This window comes from Falco peregrinus, chromosome 4 (genome assembly GCF_023634155.1).
Source record: "Falco peregrinus isolate bFalPer1 chromosome 4, bFalPer1.pri, whole genome shotgun sequence".
NCBI lineage: Eukaryota > Metazoa > Chordata > Aves > Falconiformes > Falconidae > Falco > Falco peregrinus.
The window spans coordinates 29221263-29239517 of NC_073724.1; the positions used below are offsets into that span (position 1 = coordinate 29221263).

Consider the following 18255-nt stretch of genomic DNA (forward strand, 5'->3'; position numbering starts at 1 on the left):
CCTCTTATTTCCTTTGCAAACACCAGAACTAATTACATATAAACACACAGCAATGGTGTAAAAGTGGACATTTATTACAACTAAACCAATGTGACAGACAGGTCAAACAGTTTGTCACAATCACAACAAAGCCTAATCCAGCCAAGCACATACAAGTGACAGTGTAAACTTTAAAAACATGTTGAATACATACAAAATTGCTTCGGGTTTGACTTAAGGTAATTTCAGCACTTTAGTCACACACAGAGGATCGTTCTGCTACCACTTTATCCTCGTCCATCCCTGCACGTTGGGCACTGGGGAAATGCAAGCCACTGCTTTTGCATGCCCTAGATGGAGACAGTCTCTGGCAGTCTGGTACGTTTAAATCCCAGGAAAAGTGTTAAGCAGACTAATTGTAACACTGAATGCACAAGCTCCATCCTGGCACTGCCACGCAGGCATGCGGAGCCACCCCTGCCCCAGCTGGCCCTTCTGCTGCCACAAGCATTGCACTGGGATCTGGATCAGGGGGCTTTCCCAGTGGGTTAAATTTAACCTAAATCGCATCAAGCCCACAGCCTCGCTTTCCAGATGGCCATGTAAAAGCTTATGCTCACAGTGCATGACTGCTTCCCACAGCAATGCCGAGGCATAAGTTTTGTGAAAACGTGGCACTACTTACTGGTGAACAAGCCAAAACATTGACTCCTAGAGTGAAGTTACTGGGAAGGGAGGGAGGGAAGCAGCCCTGCCTTCTCAGGGACCCTGCAGACGCACAGAATCTGGCTACTCCAAAGCATGGCACTATCTCCTCAAAACTCAGAAGCGTACATGAATCAGATTTCCTCAGGTGAAAAAAGGTTTAGTTTGTAATTACTGAAAGTCTGCTTAAAGTGTTAAAATATGACTTGATATCACTTTACATGATTTGCAGTGAATCTACTATACAAATCTGGTATTTAAAAGCTCTCACTGCAAATGAGGTGGTTCGACTGTACATCACGCAGGAATTTCATAGGGGATGTGTCACATGTTAAAGGTCTAAGTCAAGAAAAGCAGTTAAAATGACATTGACACTTGGTGTAGTTTCTTCAAAGGTACCTATACACCCTTAAAGCATAACTATAAAACACCAATAAATACAAATTAATTTGTAGAGTTTGAAATAATAAAAAGTCCCTTTTGCAAAGCTCCTCCTTTCCCATCTTCGAAAGTATCCAATCTTCATTACACACCTCTCTATACATTTAGAAAGCCTACCTCCTTTCTGTGTTTATGTTCAGAGCAAGCCAAGATCAGATCTAAAGATAGTTTGCTAACTTAGAATTTTATTATTTATTTTTTTAACTACATGCATTCCCTCTTTAGTATACAAACTTGCACAGTTTTACTCAAGGTAGCTACACTTAAATACACCTTCATTTCTAGTGAATTGATCAGTTTGCAGTTTTCCAGCAAAAAGTAGTATCACCTTAACAGTTTTTAGCAGTTTGATATGCAGATCCTAACAGGATTCTTTGGTATAATGACAAATTCAGTAGTAAACAGGTATTTCCAATCTTTATGCATCAACTGAAATAAGTAGAATTATCACAAGTGGTGACTAAGATGTAGATGGAACAAAAGTCTTTGGTTGCATAAACACAATTTCTACACCGTAATATTTCATATTTGCAGTTGTCCATGTAGTTGCTTTCCATTTAGATATGCTATGTCATAATGATACATTTCCTGAAGTCAAGTTTGCTTATAAAAAACAGTACACTTATTGAAGTCAAATGCAATTTTTCTATAAATGCAGTGAAGGGAGACACCGAGTCAATTTAAATCTAATTCCCTTTCATTTATGATTTTTGTACTTTAGTTTCTTGTTCCCTTTTCAAAAAGGAGTATTTTTCTTGTAGGCCTGAATGAAGCAGGTTAGCAAAACAGTAATACTGACAAACAGCATCTTACACCATTAGCTAAACATTACAATGAAGGCAGTGAACATTTACAGTATGGAACACTGAGATGTCATCAGCTGACGTGAAGGTTTATGTCAATCCAATTTCTTCAAGTACACTACGTGGGGTCTCTGCTTCCTATGGAGGGAAAATGTGAGACAGTGGTAAATGGACCCTGTGCTTCTATTGAACAGTACCACACATGAGTTAGTATGAAAGTTGCTTACTTAAAAAAAAGCTGAAAGATATGAAAATATATAAGTACTGCAGTTTGCAAACATGGTATTAGCTGCACTTTTCAAAGAGCTGTTAATTAGATTGTCATGGTTCACAGGAATAGCTGGTAGATTTTATTGCCCTTCAGTGCAATAAAAATAAAGCAATTCAGATGTACCAGCAGGGAACAAATCACAGCCCAGTAACAGAGAGATGAATTGGGGAGAGATGGGGAAGCGGCTTGCAGCGGAGTCAGTGATTTTTGTGGTGGATTGTTTCATGGGTCTCAAAATTTGCTAGGGAAGAATGAAAAAATAGATGAAATAAATGACTGATGCAACTAAGATACAGTATCCCTTAAGCTATTCATAATGAGTCTAGGTTCTTTATACCATTCCCATGCTTCGTTCATGAAGCCAGGTCAAGGTACCTCGGTACACCTGGTCACAAGAAATCGAGACCTATAGAAATGGAGGAATTGCCAGGACTGAAATTGTTTTATTCCACACCAGGCATAAAATTTCAGTACCTAATTCTAATCTTAAAAGCTTTGTTTAGATTCAAAAGCAAGTTGTTTAATACAAAATTCCAAAGGGTTATTATCAGTTTTGTATCCATTAGTCTTAGAGCATCTGAAAACAAACAGTAGTTTAATTGGAATCATTAGGCTGTCCTTTTCCATAATTATTAACAATATCATAGTAAATAAGAAGGGATACTGTGTCCTTACAGAAACATAAACAGTTTTGGTATCCACAGTATGAATAAACTTACTTTAGCATCCTAAAACAAGACATGTCATGAAGCAGAAAAAAAGGCAGATAATAGTTAAGGCAGCGAACAATTTTTTTTCAACTGTTTTCTAAATATGTATTAGAAAAAAATCTGTCAGTAAAATACATAATTATAACACCTTAAATCTTGCAGATAACACCAGAACATAGTCTCTATCAACCTTTACTATGCAGCACAAATGATTGAGTTTACAGTCCTCATTCAGCTCATGTTTAAGGTGATTCAGTCCTAAAGGAACAAGCTATATTTTAACAGCAACTTAATTTGAAAGTCAGTCAGTGCTTGGAACAGGCCACCTCTGAGCATTTCAAGATGGCTCCCAAAATCCATCAGCAAATAAGAAATTGCAAGGAAAAGGCAAGTTTAAACTGAAAACTCAGTGCATTAAAGATGTAGTGGTTTTTTGTCTCACTGATGCAATATTTAAGCATTCTCAGAACTGCAGTGACATTGATAAAGCCAGAGAGGATGGCAGACAGGATTAAAGACTTACATGTGTATTTTAACACAAATCCCCCCAAAGGAAGACACTGACTGAAGTAAAGGCTACGTAGCATTTTTACTATAACATGGCACTATATTCCCAGATGATTTTCTTGCATTCATTTTAGAGGACATGGTCTCCCCTGCCCACCAACTTGAAGCATTTTACTAAAAAATAAATAAATAAAAATCCTACATTCTTAACTAACTATAGCAACAGAACTCAAGAGTATTCTAACAGGATATAAACTCTCAAGCATTTCAGGGTCTTAAAAACATCTGTAGTAAAACAACTTTTCAGTTTTAAATTGATTTAGACAGTAGAGGGCTCTTCTAGTTACTCAGTGGTGACACATGATATTCACTAATTTACCTGGAAAAAAAAAGCTGCTCAGCACCTATCAAGAAATATATTACACTGTGCCGCTACTATCTTTGGAGCAGTTCAGTAATACTGTTTCCACTGCCAATTCAAAGTTGTAGGTAATTTTCACCAGATGTATACATAAAGATTAAATTTCTTCAAGTAAATCAAGGTCACTAGTTAACAATGACTTTAAAGCAATGTATTTCAAGGACATTGGCTATTTGTCCACAGATACCTCACCAGTAAACCCCAGTAAGTTAATACTACAGCTGTAACCTTGAGGCAAGAATGCCTTCTTAGATGCACATCAATATAATCTCCAAAGGAACACCTAAAGGCTCATGTGTTTTGCTAGAGGAATAATCAATTATGACTTTTAAGAAACAAACAGAATGAATTATATTACATTTTGTTCACATTATTTGTTTCAGCAAGTGTCAAACATTTTATCCAATTGTTATGGAAAAAATTCTGCAGTATTACACACTACCTGCAGCTCAGAATCACCCAAGGCAAACAATGCAAATTTGAAATATATCAGAACACAGATGAGGAAAAAAAGTCATTCACATGAGACAAAAGTGCATGCAATACTTTTATTTCAAACATGCCAGGAAAGCTAATTCATTACCTAGTCATTTAGAAGCAAGCAGCTGTATACAGATAAGAAAAACAGCATCTCATTACAGCTCAATGCACAGCATTTTAAGCCAACAGGCATGAAATAATGCAGGCTAAAGCAGCATTAACCAGACATTCAAACACATTGTTAATGTCTTACAGAAAAAAGGCAAACTTGGAAATGGAAAACCACTCCTATGATCATCTTCTCTAAGGTTTCAGAATGCTGCAAGCCCAATCCGAATCTTTTGTCTAATCTCCTAGATCTCTCATCTTTATGTCAGTTTAACATTTGAAAGGTAGTGCATTACCACATATAGTACGTGGAACTAGCTGTTTGTGGTTAATCTCAGTAACCACCGCCTTGCTAGTTAAACAATTTTCAAAACCAGCACTGGTTTTAGGTTATAAATTACTCTTTTCTACTAGGCAAACAGAGGATGCAATACATGCCCTCTCACACTGCCCATGCTTTTTAATTGAATGACACTTATATTCATCCTTGTGGCAGCTCTCTCATATACAAGGTAGTCTGCACTTTAAACTGGAAACGTCAATTGAAGGAGACATTTCAAGTATGCTGTTCATGGACTTTAAAAAAATCTTTCCAGCCCTAACCATTTGTAAAGCAATGAATTTGTTTTCTCCTTCAGTAGCAGCAACTGCTCAACTACTCACAAGAGCATTTTGAACATTTAAATACAAGTGTAACTTCAGATTTACTTAGGTCATTCTCTTTGTCCTAATCAATTCTGCCTTCCTCCTCTTTATCAGGTAAATCACACTATTGTGCCAGTCTCAGAAAAGGATATTGGCACATGCGTCTTTAATTAAAGATGCAAGGTCTGTGAGAATTGTCTGTAACATCATTTAATACTTGTGTGTATACGTTTCACATACTACTACTCCTTCGCTAGTTTCTCTGTAAATATTAACTTCATCTACAGGTTTTAAGTGTATGTTTAAATAACACCAGAACAAAGATAAACACAGGTCAAGTAATGTTACAGTATAGGTGTTGCAGTATATAGGTGTTTAGCTCAGAAAATTCTACAGAACTTTTAAGCATAAGACTTCAAGCTTACACACAATAAAAAAGTTAAACCATATGCTAGCAAGCACAAGTTTTGCTGAAATGAGACATGTGAAGAGACAACACTGTAAAACAGTGGGGGAAGAGGAAAGTACAACAGCAGAGAATGGTTGTGGTATTCTATTAGATTCAAGATGACTGGATTCACCAAGCTGATGATAATGTTCTGTCATGAGTAAGTCACAGGTCTATCTCCTCTGAAATTCTGCATGCATGATGAATGAAGCCATTTAGTACACTGGGACATTAAAGTATTCATGGCGTGGCTACAAAAGAAATATGTACATATTCTTATACATAATAGAAAGGTGGACAGATATGCAAGAAAACAAAAAGATCATCTCACTATTGTATCTCTGACATGAAAAGGACATTTGATACAGAAATACAATATTGTATTTTTGACTACTCTAGACTTTTGAGGGGAGGGGGTGGCAGGGAAAACCATTATTTTACCCCCTACACGCATCCACCCACCTTGCATGCTGGGTCCAACAATATACAGGACAACTCTGTAATTACTGTATTATGTAAACTCAAGTTTTTTCTTCTCAGCCAAAAATTGTTTGAAGCTGAAATACTTTCCAGACATGGACCACCCTATATATTTGCTCCAATTCGATCTAGTCTCCTCAGCAGGCATCGACTGTCAGCTACTGCCAGAGACAGGGTAGTGGACTAACTAAACTTTTGACATCACCTACTATATCTGCTCTGATACACACATGGGTTACTAGGCCCCAGAAGCCAGCTGTGAGCAGCACCGTGCCCGGGTAGTACAGCAGAGGCACTACTTGTGACATTTTATAAAAGAGTGCCTGTTTGAAAACTGGGAGGTATCTCAGGCACTTCTGACAGCAGGCAAAGTTTTCTTTTGAGTTACGCTGCTGAACTTAATATTCTCTTATATTACTAGCATGAACATTAGTATACAATCTGTTGAAAGATGAGTTAGAAAGCAAGCAACACTCAGTTTTCTGTATTAAAATCAGTGCCCTGAAGACAGAAGAGGATATTTTTAATGCCGTATTATCAAATTAGGAGTGTCAGCCCCATTACACATCATCTGGGAGAAAAAACAAAAGCAGCACAAACCAACTATCTGCGCAACAGTTACCATCTTTCATGATGTACCCATTAAAATCTTCAATTTTAGCATCCCACCCCAAAAAACTGCAGAAGTGTTACAACAGACCTGAGAAAGTTACCGTGACTTACAAAACCTAACAGTTTCCTCTGTGCCTTCTCAGTTCGTTCACGTTTTCCAGCTTGTATATTTTGTAATTGGAGTTTAGAATTTTAAAAAAGCACAACAAAAATACCCTAGAAGCCTTACAGGATTTACATTGCTTTTCAGTATCAGTAATTTGAACATTATTCTACAGTTGCTAAAATTATTCAGAACAAGCCAACTAGAAACCCAGTAGTTCACAAAGTTAACAGCTCCCATAGCTCAGTGACAGCTGCAAAGAAGTTGTTACAGTCTGCTGTGAATTTTGGTAGAATTCAAAGTAATTTGGTATGTAACAGAGAATTACAAATGTGAATTTTAACTCTTAAAACCTCTTGTACTCTGTGTCAGCTTACATTAAAAACAAAATGTTGAGGCATATTCCTAACTGGAAAAGGCACTGCATGATGGGAGTACACAGGATTAGCCCCAAGGAGAGGGAGTTTTGACTGAACAGAAGATCTTAACTCTAAGAAATGCTAGAGCCTTCACAGACAAAAAAAATCCAGAACAGGTACTTATGGAAAACTTCTTTACTGACACTGCTGGCACGATACAGATTCATGACGACCACTGAAAAACAGGCATATTGTAACAATCTAAAATGCCCAATTTTTACAGTCTTGTATTCTCAGTTTTTACCTGGAAAATAGATGCACATGTGATTGATTCTCCTCCTCCTTGAAAAAACACTCATGTCTTCCAGGGTTTCACCCTTGGAAACCTGGAGCCAAGGTTGGTGTCTGCATTGAAATGCTTGTCAAACCTCGTAACAGATTTTGCCTTAATTTTACAATAGCTCTCCGGACAGAAAGAACAAGAGCAGCTCATTTTCTAGCACTCTGTAAGGCTGACTACAATTCATTGTTGTTGTGTTCAAAGATTATCCCAGGCTGCACACATTCCTTAGCACTCTCTTTGGCCTGGAAGCGCTGACCATGCTCCCTTTTACATAACTGGTAGGAACAAATAAGGACATGGAAGTTTTCATTTCATGTTTATCCACTTGTTACCTATTAGTACTTTCAAAACTTCTACTCTCCCACGCACCCCCAGGGTATTCCCCACCCTGTTCATCTTTCATTGGTTTCTAACTTGACAAATTAACAGTCTTTGACGAAAAAATCCTGGTACACAAAATTAGATGATTGACTCAAATTACTGTTACAGGATTAGTGTCTCATCTTGACAGAAACTGACCTACTGATAAAGCTAGATTGTCAGATAACAATAGGAAGAAAGTGCTTGTTGTGCTCCTGGCAGCTCTTTAGCTTACAGAACATGCAAGTACCACCTGCAACTAGACTAGCAGTAAACTGACATTGTAGAGGTGAATCTAAAAGATTAAAAATGGACAACACTAGTTGAGGTATGAAGAGATAACAGAGCGATATTGTGAGATGAAAACACTGCCGTTTCAGCAAGACCTCTGTACCACACTGAGGACATCCAAGACCATCAGACACAGAGGGTCTGCCACTGTGGCCAGCCTGACAAACAATAGAAAGGGAAATAAAAAGTTTTGACAAATTATTTGCCATCGCAGAACTATGGTATCTGACAAGCTGTATCTCACAAGCTCCAATTACAATTTGTTAAAATTTTTACTGTGTTGCCTGCCACATTGTCTCCAGAGCAGTTTGTCTGGTCTGACTACCAAAACACACAATGTGGGGGAAAGGACACATGCCAACTTCTACAATCACCATCTAGACTACCTTGGCTTCGTTCTGTGGGGCACTGCAGACCTCATCTGAGCCTGTGAAGCATGTCCTTAAGATAGCTAACTGTCTTGATCTAGCTAGCAGCTAGCAACGAGGCAACAGGATCCTTACAGCATAACACTATGGCAAGTTAACATGAAATACTACCTCTGAAAAATCATCACTTATTTAAAAATATGGATGTAAATTGTTTATCTGACTTTAACACATAGGTCTGAGATCTTAGTTTTGCCAAAGCCATAATAGCTTTTCAATATAAGCTGCACATTGCAATTTCACAACATTTTAAAGTTACTAGAATCCCTCTTTTTCAAACTGACATCTGTGTTTACAACTCATTTTAAAAAGCTAATAATACTCTGAAATTGTCAGCCTGAGTCAATGGAGATTTTTAAATTAGAAAAATGGTAGAGTTGATTTGAGTCAACAGAACTATTTTGATAGCCCCAACCCAACTGACATTTTTCTCAGCCAAATTTGTTATGACCCAACCTAATTAAAAATCATAATCAAACTGAAATTAGAAGGGACTTAATTTAATCCAGTCCCCCAAACAGCATACCTGTGACATTCCTGAGAGATATTTAATCTGTTAAAGGCATCCAGCAATGGAAACTTTTTAATGCTCCCCTAGGCAATCTACTTAAATGCTTCATTATCATCATCTCTGGAAAATCTGCCTAAAATCTACTTTGAAATTCTTTCCTTGCCTCAATTTAAGCTATTTTGTGTCTGTAGTGGACAAGAAAACAGTCTATTTCTACACACAAGAGACACTAGAAATTATTTATGCCCACACCAACCTCACCCAAGTTCAGTGTTTTGCAGTGCTGCCATTTTTCTGACATCACACAGCAGTGACACAGACTTCATGAATACTTGGCATGCCTTCTTTTTCAGGGAAAGTTCGCTTAGGTTTTTAACTTCTTTCCCATCAAAACCGGCACAAAGCCTATGAAGGCAGGTCATGTTAAACTGCAGGCAAAAGTATAAATGCTTCGCTTTTTTTTTTCCGCCCAACATCAAAACAAACCCCAAGCTAGAACAACAGACAAGATGTGGGACCATGGAGTACACAGCAGTTTGGGAACAATTCTGCAGAAGCAGGAGGATATGGGGAAAAGAGAGGAGGGATGAGAGTTTCTATGTAGAAAAGGAAGTTCTTACAATAGGAAGCGATTAACATTTAAAAAGCACTTCTTTAGCAATACACTTCAGAAGCAACTATTTTACACTCTACTTCTGAATCTCTATTAGGGAAATACTTCTACTGAAAGGCTGCTTTAGGACACTGATGCTGTTCACTTGCCTTTTCAGGGATTTCAAAATAGTAGAGTATCTGTTTCCCTGTCTTTGATTAGCTAACTATCCAGAAACTCCAATCACATGGTTATTGGGAAAATTGTGCCTTACTTCCAAAGGGGAGTAAAGCGTTTTCTCAGAGAGCCTAGAAACACCCATGAGGTCTTGAACATGTTCAAAGACAAATATTAACTACGATGCTGTTCAAAACCAAAGAATAACCCTACATCAATGCCAACTCCCAAGTCAAGATCTTGTCTGCAGCTTCCTATAGAAAGCAAAAATCCAATCTTCAAGATCCTTGCAAAGTAGTCAACACAATACTCAACTAGGATCTGAACAGCATCAAGTCATCATGCAAGTGTTATTCAGCAAAACATCCTAGCATATGCACACCCTTCGGCTCTAAAACATCAACAGACCAGAGCAGAAGGATATTACATAAGATCAGTAGTGGCCTGCCTGTCTCCCCTCCAAAAGCAGAAGGAAAAACATCAGCAGTGCTGTAACTGGATAATAGTGAGTGCTTCCTGCTTCTTAGTTGCTATTCTGATCTGTGGGATCAGAGGTGATAATCGCTCCGGGAGGCAGTGCTTTTTATCTGCCAATCAGCTGCTACACACTGAGCTATGAAGAACTGACAGTCTATTCTTCAAGGGCAAGGACGGCTCTAAGCATCCACTGGAGGCTCCATTTCCCTACCACAAAAACACAAATGCTTTAAGCAATACTTCTGCTGAATACTTTGTACTGTGAAGCTAGAGGCAAAATTATTACGTATCACTGAGCCTCTATCAGATAATCCCACAGTGTATGTTTGTCAGTTTGCCAAACTATGCATATAAGGATTCATTAATGTTTTCTTCCATTTTCTTCCAGCACTGCAGCTACAGGTTTGCATGACTTATTCCCCTTTGCTTAAGGAACCTTTCCTCGAATGGCAGAGTTGTACCTTTAAAAGGATGACTGGAATATACTGCCTTAACAAGCCACGTCACATCCAGTATCATTCAGCTTCCACAGCAATGCCGTTTAACATTGCCCTTGCTTTCCACTCCTGCAGCACTTTGCCTTCTTATAGTAGTTTGGACAAGCGTTTGCAGGGCCAGGTTGTAAACACAGAAAAGCTGCTGACTGTGTGGTTTCAGAAATGAGCAATTTAAATTGGATCACTTTAAATGTATCTGAAATCCCATTCTAGAATCATCATATAGTTTCTCAGGCACAAAGGGAAGAGGGAGGAAAAGGACAACTGAAAACTCTAAAAGTCAATACCACTGGCTGAAGCTCCCTGCTGCACACCTACGACTCAGGCCAACAGCAGTGGTGTAACCTAAGACAGGTAAATTAGAACCTACTGAACTATACTACCTGACTTGGGGGTTCACAGCAAGTGAATCAAGGCAAGATACATGGGGAACACTAGCTTTTTAAAACATTTAGATACACTTGGAATTGTTAAAGATAAAAGTAACTTCAGTTAAACTATTAGCTTTCCTAAAAGTCCCGACTGCCACCAAAAGCACCTGCCTTTTACTTTCCTTTTCAATGCGACTGTTTTCCTCCTCCTGGCACTTCTCTCATGCTCCCCTGCATACTCTCAGATCCTAGCTAACAAGCCAGCAGCCACATAACCACAGGGCAAGTGGATCAACACAAGGGCCACCACAAACGTGGCAGCAAGAATGGATCTGGCTGCCTCAAGTCACTATCATCATGGTTTTAGTTGATGAGGAAAGTGCACCCTGACTTTACCAGCTGTAAACTGCTCTTGATAGAAAGCGTAAGTTCTGTCCAGTAGAACTTGAGTGTACAATAAAAAGAATTCATGTTGTCTAGTTGTATATCACTGAAGCTCTTAAACGTTATAAAAGACTTGCCTTAAATTTAACCAAATTCTGCATGGAATAGGCTACTTCTGTGTATCTGGCTTATTACATTTGCCATACAGCACATGTAGAACTCAACATCTAGTTTACAAGCAAATCCCTCCAGAACAGCCCTCAAAAGATGACATTCTACTCATTTAGTGCTTGTTTATGCTTGACAGAGTAACACAGATTAATTTGAATTTGTGTGTTCTATTAAATAAGGTTAATCCAAGCAGCACAGTTATATGGATCAAACTACTCCCCCTGCCCAAAGACAACCTCCTTCATCTCAGATCTTTCTTTACCACAGATGATCTTCATTCTGCATACAAGCTGCAGTTCCTTTCTGCAGTCAAAATACCTCCATCTCTTATTACGTGCAACCATCTCTCTGTTCCTCTCCACTCACCCCAGAAGATCCCATCCCTATTTTGCCACATTCTGTGGAGTTATAACAAGAGTGTAAGCTAAACTCTGTACAGACTACAGACTACTTCTTCACATTTTCCAGGGAATAGCACAGACCAGGAAGAAGGATCTCATTGGCATCTTTAGAAGCAATATTAGAATACATCCACATATTTTTCATTTTGAAAAGGTCTCCTACAGATAATGCCACTGTGTTTAAATTAATGGGAACAAAGCACATTTCTTCAACTGAAACTGTGCCCATACATAAAATTCATCAGGGACATACTGTAGACAAGCAAACTGGAGCCACACAGAATTCTCTAAGCCTGAGTATGCATGTTGCAGAATTGGCCTTTGTCGCCATCTAAGAGAAAAAAAAGATTAAGATTCCTAAGTAAAGATCTATGCTTGGCATAGGCCCCAAACTATATAAATACTTTCTAAAGTTTTAAACGTAAGGGAACTTTTACAGTCCCAGTATTAATACTAACCTCACTAGAGAATCACACTCTTTGTACATGAACTTGTTATCACGAAGAGAAAAAGCAATAAACATGGCGGGGGGTGGGGGAGTTGGGGTGGGAACTGTGGGAAAAAAAATCAAGCTTGAGCATTTACATTTTCTTATCATTGTTTTGTAGAATGTCCACATTCATATAAGAAATTTGATTTTGTACAAATGACTTGTCGGCTGCCCTAATTCTACAGGTCTAATATGCAAGCAGGTTATTAGCTACACAGATCACCAGCTGTATCATATACTAGGTAGCTTTTACATGGTAAAAGTACCCATACACCATCAGCGAATTTTATTTTGAACATGTTACAAAATATTTGTCTATTATAATAATTTTCTTTTGTCTGGAAACTAAAACCTGATATTTATAAAGCGGCATATGAAATGAGATCTATTACTGCAGTTCCACACTACAAAAGTGAATTTGTTTACTGAACTACTTGTTTATCATGTCATCAAATAAGCAGCAGACTAAGTTTGCTCCAGCAAATCATTTTCATGTGTGTTTTAAACTTGCCTTATGTAAAATAAAATCTTACCTTTATTAGTAGGACTGCCACAATGTATTCCATTTATGCTTTGGACAAAAATATGTTGCAATGCACTATATACGCAAATAAGCTTTGTTCTGTCATGCAGCATCCGGCACTTGATATACAGTCAATTGCAGCAGCACCCAGTCTTTTTAGGGCCCATTTTCTTTGCACAGCAGATGTAAACAGCTCATTTTCCAGTAAATACATGTTTACGTTTGTAAGTAAACAAAGCCAAACATCTGTTTAGTTATTAGTTTTGGTATCCATTTCTCTAACTTGCATTATCCCACTTAATTATCAACACCAAAGAAAGCTAGTAGAAGTCAGACACTTCAAGTTGATGCAGTTAGTACAAAAAAAAAAAAAGGAAAATAAAAGGGAACACTCAAAGCACTCTTCAAAGACCATCATGCAAGTGTTGCAGAAAGTTAAGCCCATCACCCATTTTCTCTTTACCCTTTCAGGGACTTAATTACGCGTGCAGCAGTCTTCGCATAGCACCCAATTAATCCATGCCACCAAAATGGTAAACTTGGTAGTTACCAATCATTTAGATGGGGGTCAAAAGGGCTAATGCCTTAGATTGCTCTTAATCATAAGATATCCTCAGACAAACCTCCCCAGTCTTCATTCTGGCTCTATAAACACAAAATCAAGCAGCAGTGAAAATGTAATACCAACTACTTAAAAAAAAAAACAAACAACAAAATGAAAACAAAACCCCCACCCACCCAATTATTTACAGCTTATTTCCATTTAAAACAAGTTAGAAAACATTCTAAACTATATACAAAAGTAAATTCAGTTATTTAACTCATATGTGTTTCAGCTATTGTTATTAACAGTTTTATTAGATCTTAGTAAAAGTCAACTGCTAAAGCAAACAACAGAAATGCATCAGTAAAAAACATCTGCAAGACTCCAAGTAGATGCATTAAAAAACCTCCTATTTTTCATTTCTTAACAAGATAAAGCATATTAGTACCTTAAAAGAATAAGTTTTAGAAAGTTGTTTAGAAAGCTTCACCTGTGCTTGAAGGAACATTAATTCAAAGATTTTTCTTCTTTTTTTTTGAGAACTTAAGATGAGTTGTTCATTATTATAACAGATTGAGAGCATAATAGAATAGGATGCTACCACATCTACATATATTTGATTCTGTAACTACGTTTCACACAGTATTACTGCTAACACTGATAATAAAGTGAGATTTTTTTTCCATGAAGTGAAAGAGTTTCTTTCAACTTAGCTACCTATCATCCCTGAAGTAATTTAAAAAAAATTATTTACTATTAAGCATCATTGTTAGTTGCTGAGCTGCATGTGATTTTCATGTAGTAATGATTGGTGCAAAAAGTCAAATATTTTCACTTCAATCAATCTGTTAATCCAACACAGATTTTCTCAAAGAATTGTGAACAGCAGGTCTTCTGAGACTTTTCTTTATGCCTTTTTAAAAAATCAAGTTTACAGTGCACGATTTAAAATACAGTTTTATTGTATCTTGATATCCATCCCCAGAACTACTACTGTTGCTAGAAAGTTCAGCAACAAAAAAACCCCACAGTTTCTCCCTTAAAGATAACTTACATAAAAGCTCCAAAACACGTCAGGCATGTTGCTGGTATTTGTACAACACACAGGTAAGGCCACAAAAATGAGAAGCTAAAAACTGAACACAATGGGACCCTCCTGGGGGCATTCAGATTCCTTTCACTTACTATTCTGCAATACTCCAAAACCATCTTCAGAGGTAGTGAGAATTTTAGGAAAGGGTAGTAGCACTGCAACATGACACATCATCTCAGACAATTCTCTGACACCAGAGGAAAAATGGATTTCTTCTCCTCACTATCTCAAGGCCCAAACATTAATATTGCTCTTTTCAGCATTCTGCCAGATTCAGGGAACATGTTCTATTAAAATGCAGATTAATGTACTCATTCAGAAAGAGCATCTAATTTTGAAGATAAGATACTCCTTACTGTCAAACAGTCTTCTGCAATTGTTCATTGAATTTACTATGTTTATTGACCAAAAGCACACAACTAAGCTGCTGAAAACAGCCAGGGCATATGCAGCAGTACTAAAATTTTCATCGTATCATCCTGACCCAGTGCTTCTACAGACAGCAACAAAGAACATCACTGGAGAAAAATCTATCAGTTCAGCATACAGATAACAAATACACCCATAATGGAATTATAATCTATGAGGAGTCTGGTGTACTGTTAATATATGCTCAACAGTTCTACATGAATTGCTTATCTCAGTGAATGATCCACTTCATAGGTAGTTTTGCAAAGTGGATGTTGTTTATCAGTCTTGGAATTCACATCAGAGAGGGTACCGAATACTCCTCACACAGCAAGGACTTCACTTACACTAATTTGTCTCATTTCTAATTGAAACTTCCTAATGGTTCAATTTGCAAAGCTGACCGAATGCATACTTAATATTAATACAGAAGACTCCTTTCTCACAACTTGTTGAGTCTCAAGAAATTCTAATCAGCATTTTGATTTCTTTAGTAGATTAATATCACTCATATCTTACATGCACACACACTGAACAGTCAGGAAATGAGGCAAAATATTATGGAGACAGATTTACTAAAATGGTATTTTAAAGGTCTGAACAAAAGCTGCTCAGATGAAAAGCAGACTGCTTTTTACCATGTTCAATTCATAAAGCCAAGGGTAGATTAAGGTTGGAGAACATGTTTCTGGAAATACAACTGGATTTCTAAAGCACTTAGAAATCACAGCCTGCAAACCTACGTTAAGTCCTAAACATCATGACACATCCAGAAACTTCACAAAGAACATTAAAGCTACTGAACTGCATTTTTCCAAAAAGAATCTAAAGACTTGCATACAGACCAGTAAGTTACCAGAAAAAAAAGCAGTCTTGAGAATGTGAAGAGCATTAAGTGTGATACAGTAACTTTCTGGATAGTCACACTAAAATCTGGAAAGGTTAACTTGCCCTCCCCCCATTCCTACTTGGGAGAAAAATAAGAAATGCAGATTCTACTATTAGTTTGCTGGACAAATTACTATTGCTTTAAACAAAAAAAGTATGATTTGGCAGGTATTTGCAGGAACACCTACTCCACAGTACAAGGAAGACAGTTATAAAATATCTATTAAAATCGTGGAAACACTTTTGATATCAAAGTTTACAGACCTGACTGCTACTATTAAATGTACAACTAGTTGTCTTTAAAGGTTTATTCCAACGGGAAGTGATGTTCCCATGACTTCTGATTACGTGTATTCTTACAGTTCATTCAGTCTAAAGTCCAGCTGAATTCATCTTAGGTATTTATGATGGCTTCTTAAAAAACTGTTGGCAGGTATCACCAGTGATTTTATAAACTCAGCAGTCTATAGTACAGTCTGACAAGCAAAATGGCCATGAACATATATATATATAATCTACACAGTCAGAAATGCAGTTCTATAAAGATTTGAAGTTACTTTTTACTTGAACAGACTGTTCCAAAGAGCAAAGTAATTAACACTAGACATACACAACAAATAGATGATAGCATAAGGCTTGAAACTAACTGACACATTTGGAAATACCACACTCACACAGTTCCATGCAATCACACTTCGTAACTTTACAATCTCCTTGCTTTCTCTGCATCCTGCAAACACTGAATTTAAGCAGCAGAGTAGTTTTTACAGCATAAGAATAACCCATACCATAACTGAACAACAGAATAAACAATTTTCTAAGACAAGATGCAAATAAAATCTTCCGAAGTGAAGCATATTATACATACAATGTTATAGAGCACTACTGTAGTCAAGCATCTATACAAGGCCTACTTCATTCAAAAAATAATAATAATCTGTTCAGTCCATGTGGGAAAATGAACACAAAAGCAACTGACCTCTTCACTTAGGCCCAATATGCTTTATCTTGGTTTTGAGTAATGTGTTGTGACAAACTACACCAGTCTTGAAGAACAAGCAATTCAACATTTTGTTCCCAAGACTGGGGGGAAAAAGACCTACCTCTCACACTCAGAAGTATCTTACAAAAAGCCATTTTCACATGCGTTTCCTCACCTACTACTTAAAAAGCACCTACATTCTGAACAGCACCATTAAGAAAACATGCAATACCTCAAAAAGCAAGTAATTAATGTTGAATGCACCTTCCCAAACTGAACTGACTTACTCTGCTTAGGTATAGACTTTACCTATCCCATCAAACCAGAAACAGTTTCATTCCAGGTTCTTAAATAATGTCTAGAACCAATACCATAAACAAGCTCACTTTAATTTTTATCAATGTATCAGAGTCAATACTTTCAATATAAATGGACAAGACACACGTTTCATACTTAAACCAAAAGTTCAAATAATCTCACTGTGTTATAATGTCTTTCCTGCTACATACCAAAAATCCTTCAGGGACTTAAAATCCAAAATACATTTTACAAAAGCATCAGCTACCAAAACACTACCACAATTTACTGTATCTTTTATGAGCTGAGAGGTTTTCCAGATCCACAAAGATCGTAGCTATTTCCTAATCCTTAAATAATGAACAAACAATATGCCCCCTTCGTTCATGGTTACTCTCTTAAGTCCCCACACATATCTTCTAAAATGTAATTACAGATCATTATCTGTACCTAAAATCAAGAACATACATGTCTTAAGAACTGCACTCTTACACTGAACAACCAAGCTGACTACCTGAAGCCAAGCCAGAAGTTGCACATGCAGAACAGACAGCAATCAAGGCAGTCAGATCTCCGTAATAATACAGATTTCATTATTTGTTGTTTCACATTGTGAGGAATACAAATACAGCCAAGATAAATATTGTCTGCCAACTTAGGAAGGCAGTCTATTTCAGTAGCCTATATGTAAAAACTAATATTAAGTGAAGACTGAATTAACTGCATTAATTATGGGAAGTTTCTCAGGTGACTAGTAAGAAACAGGTGCTTACAAAAGCTGTTTCCTAAACCAGACCAAAACCCTTATACTCCCACTCACTCCAGGCTTAAGCATCAGGGATTTTCTTTTGTCATTGGCTAATGCTAACAGTCCTTTATTTTGTTGTATCTCAAGGACAACCTACTGCCCTCTCTCCACCATTATAAATACCTTCAAACCTACCATTTCCAATTA

General features: G+C 37.3%; 1 protein-coding gene across 5 annotated transcripts in view; it reads right to left on the reverse strand.

Moving 5' to 3' along the window:
* Positions 1-53: 53 nt before the first annotated feature.
* AP1S2 (adaptor related protein complex 1 subunit sigma 2) overlaps positions 54-18255 on the reverse strand; it is a 32430-nt gene continuing 14228 nt past the window's right edge. Inside the window, exons 5-6 of one of the 5 annotated variants that reach the window (XR_008747059.1) lie at positions 13639-13733; positions 54-2066 (exon numbers count right to left, since the gene is read on the reverse strand). Coding sequence is in view for 2 of the 5 variants with exons in the window: in XM_055803128.1 (XP_055659103.1) it covers positions 2019-2066 (48 nt within the window). In the remaining 3 variants the exon portion in view is untranslated. Of the gene's footprint in view, positions 2067-4371; positions 5770-13638; positions 13734-18255 lie in introns of those variants that run through there. The other 4 variants (XR_008747060.1, XM_055803128.1, XM_055803129.1 and 1 more) reach the window with 4 other exon arrangements.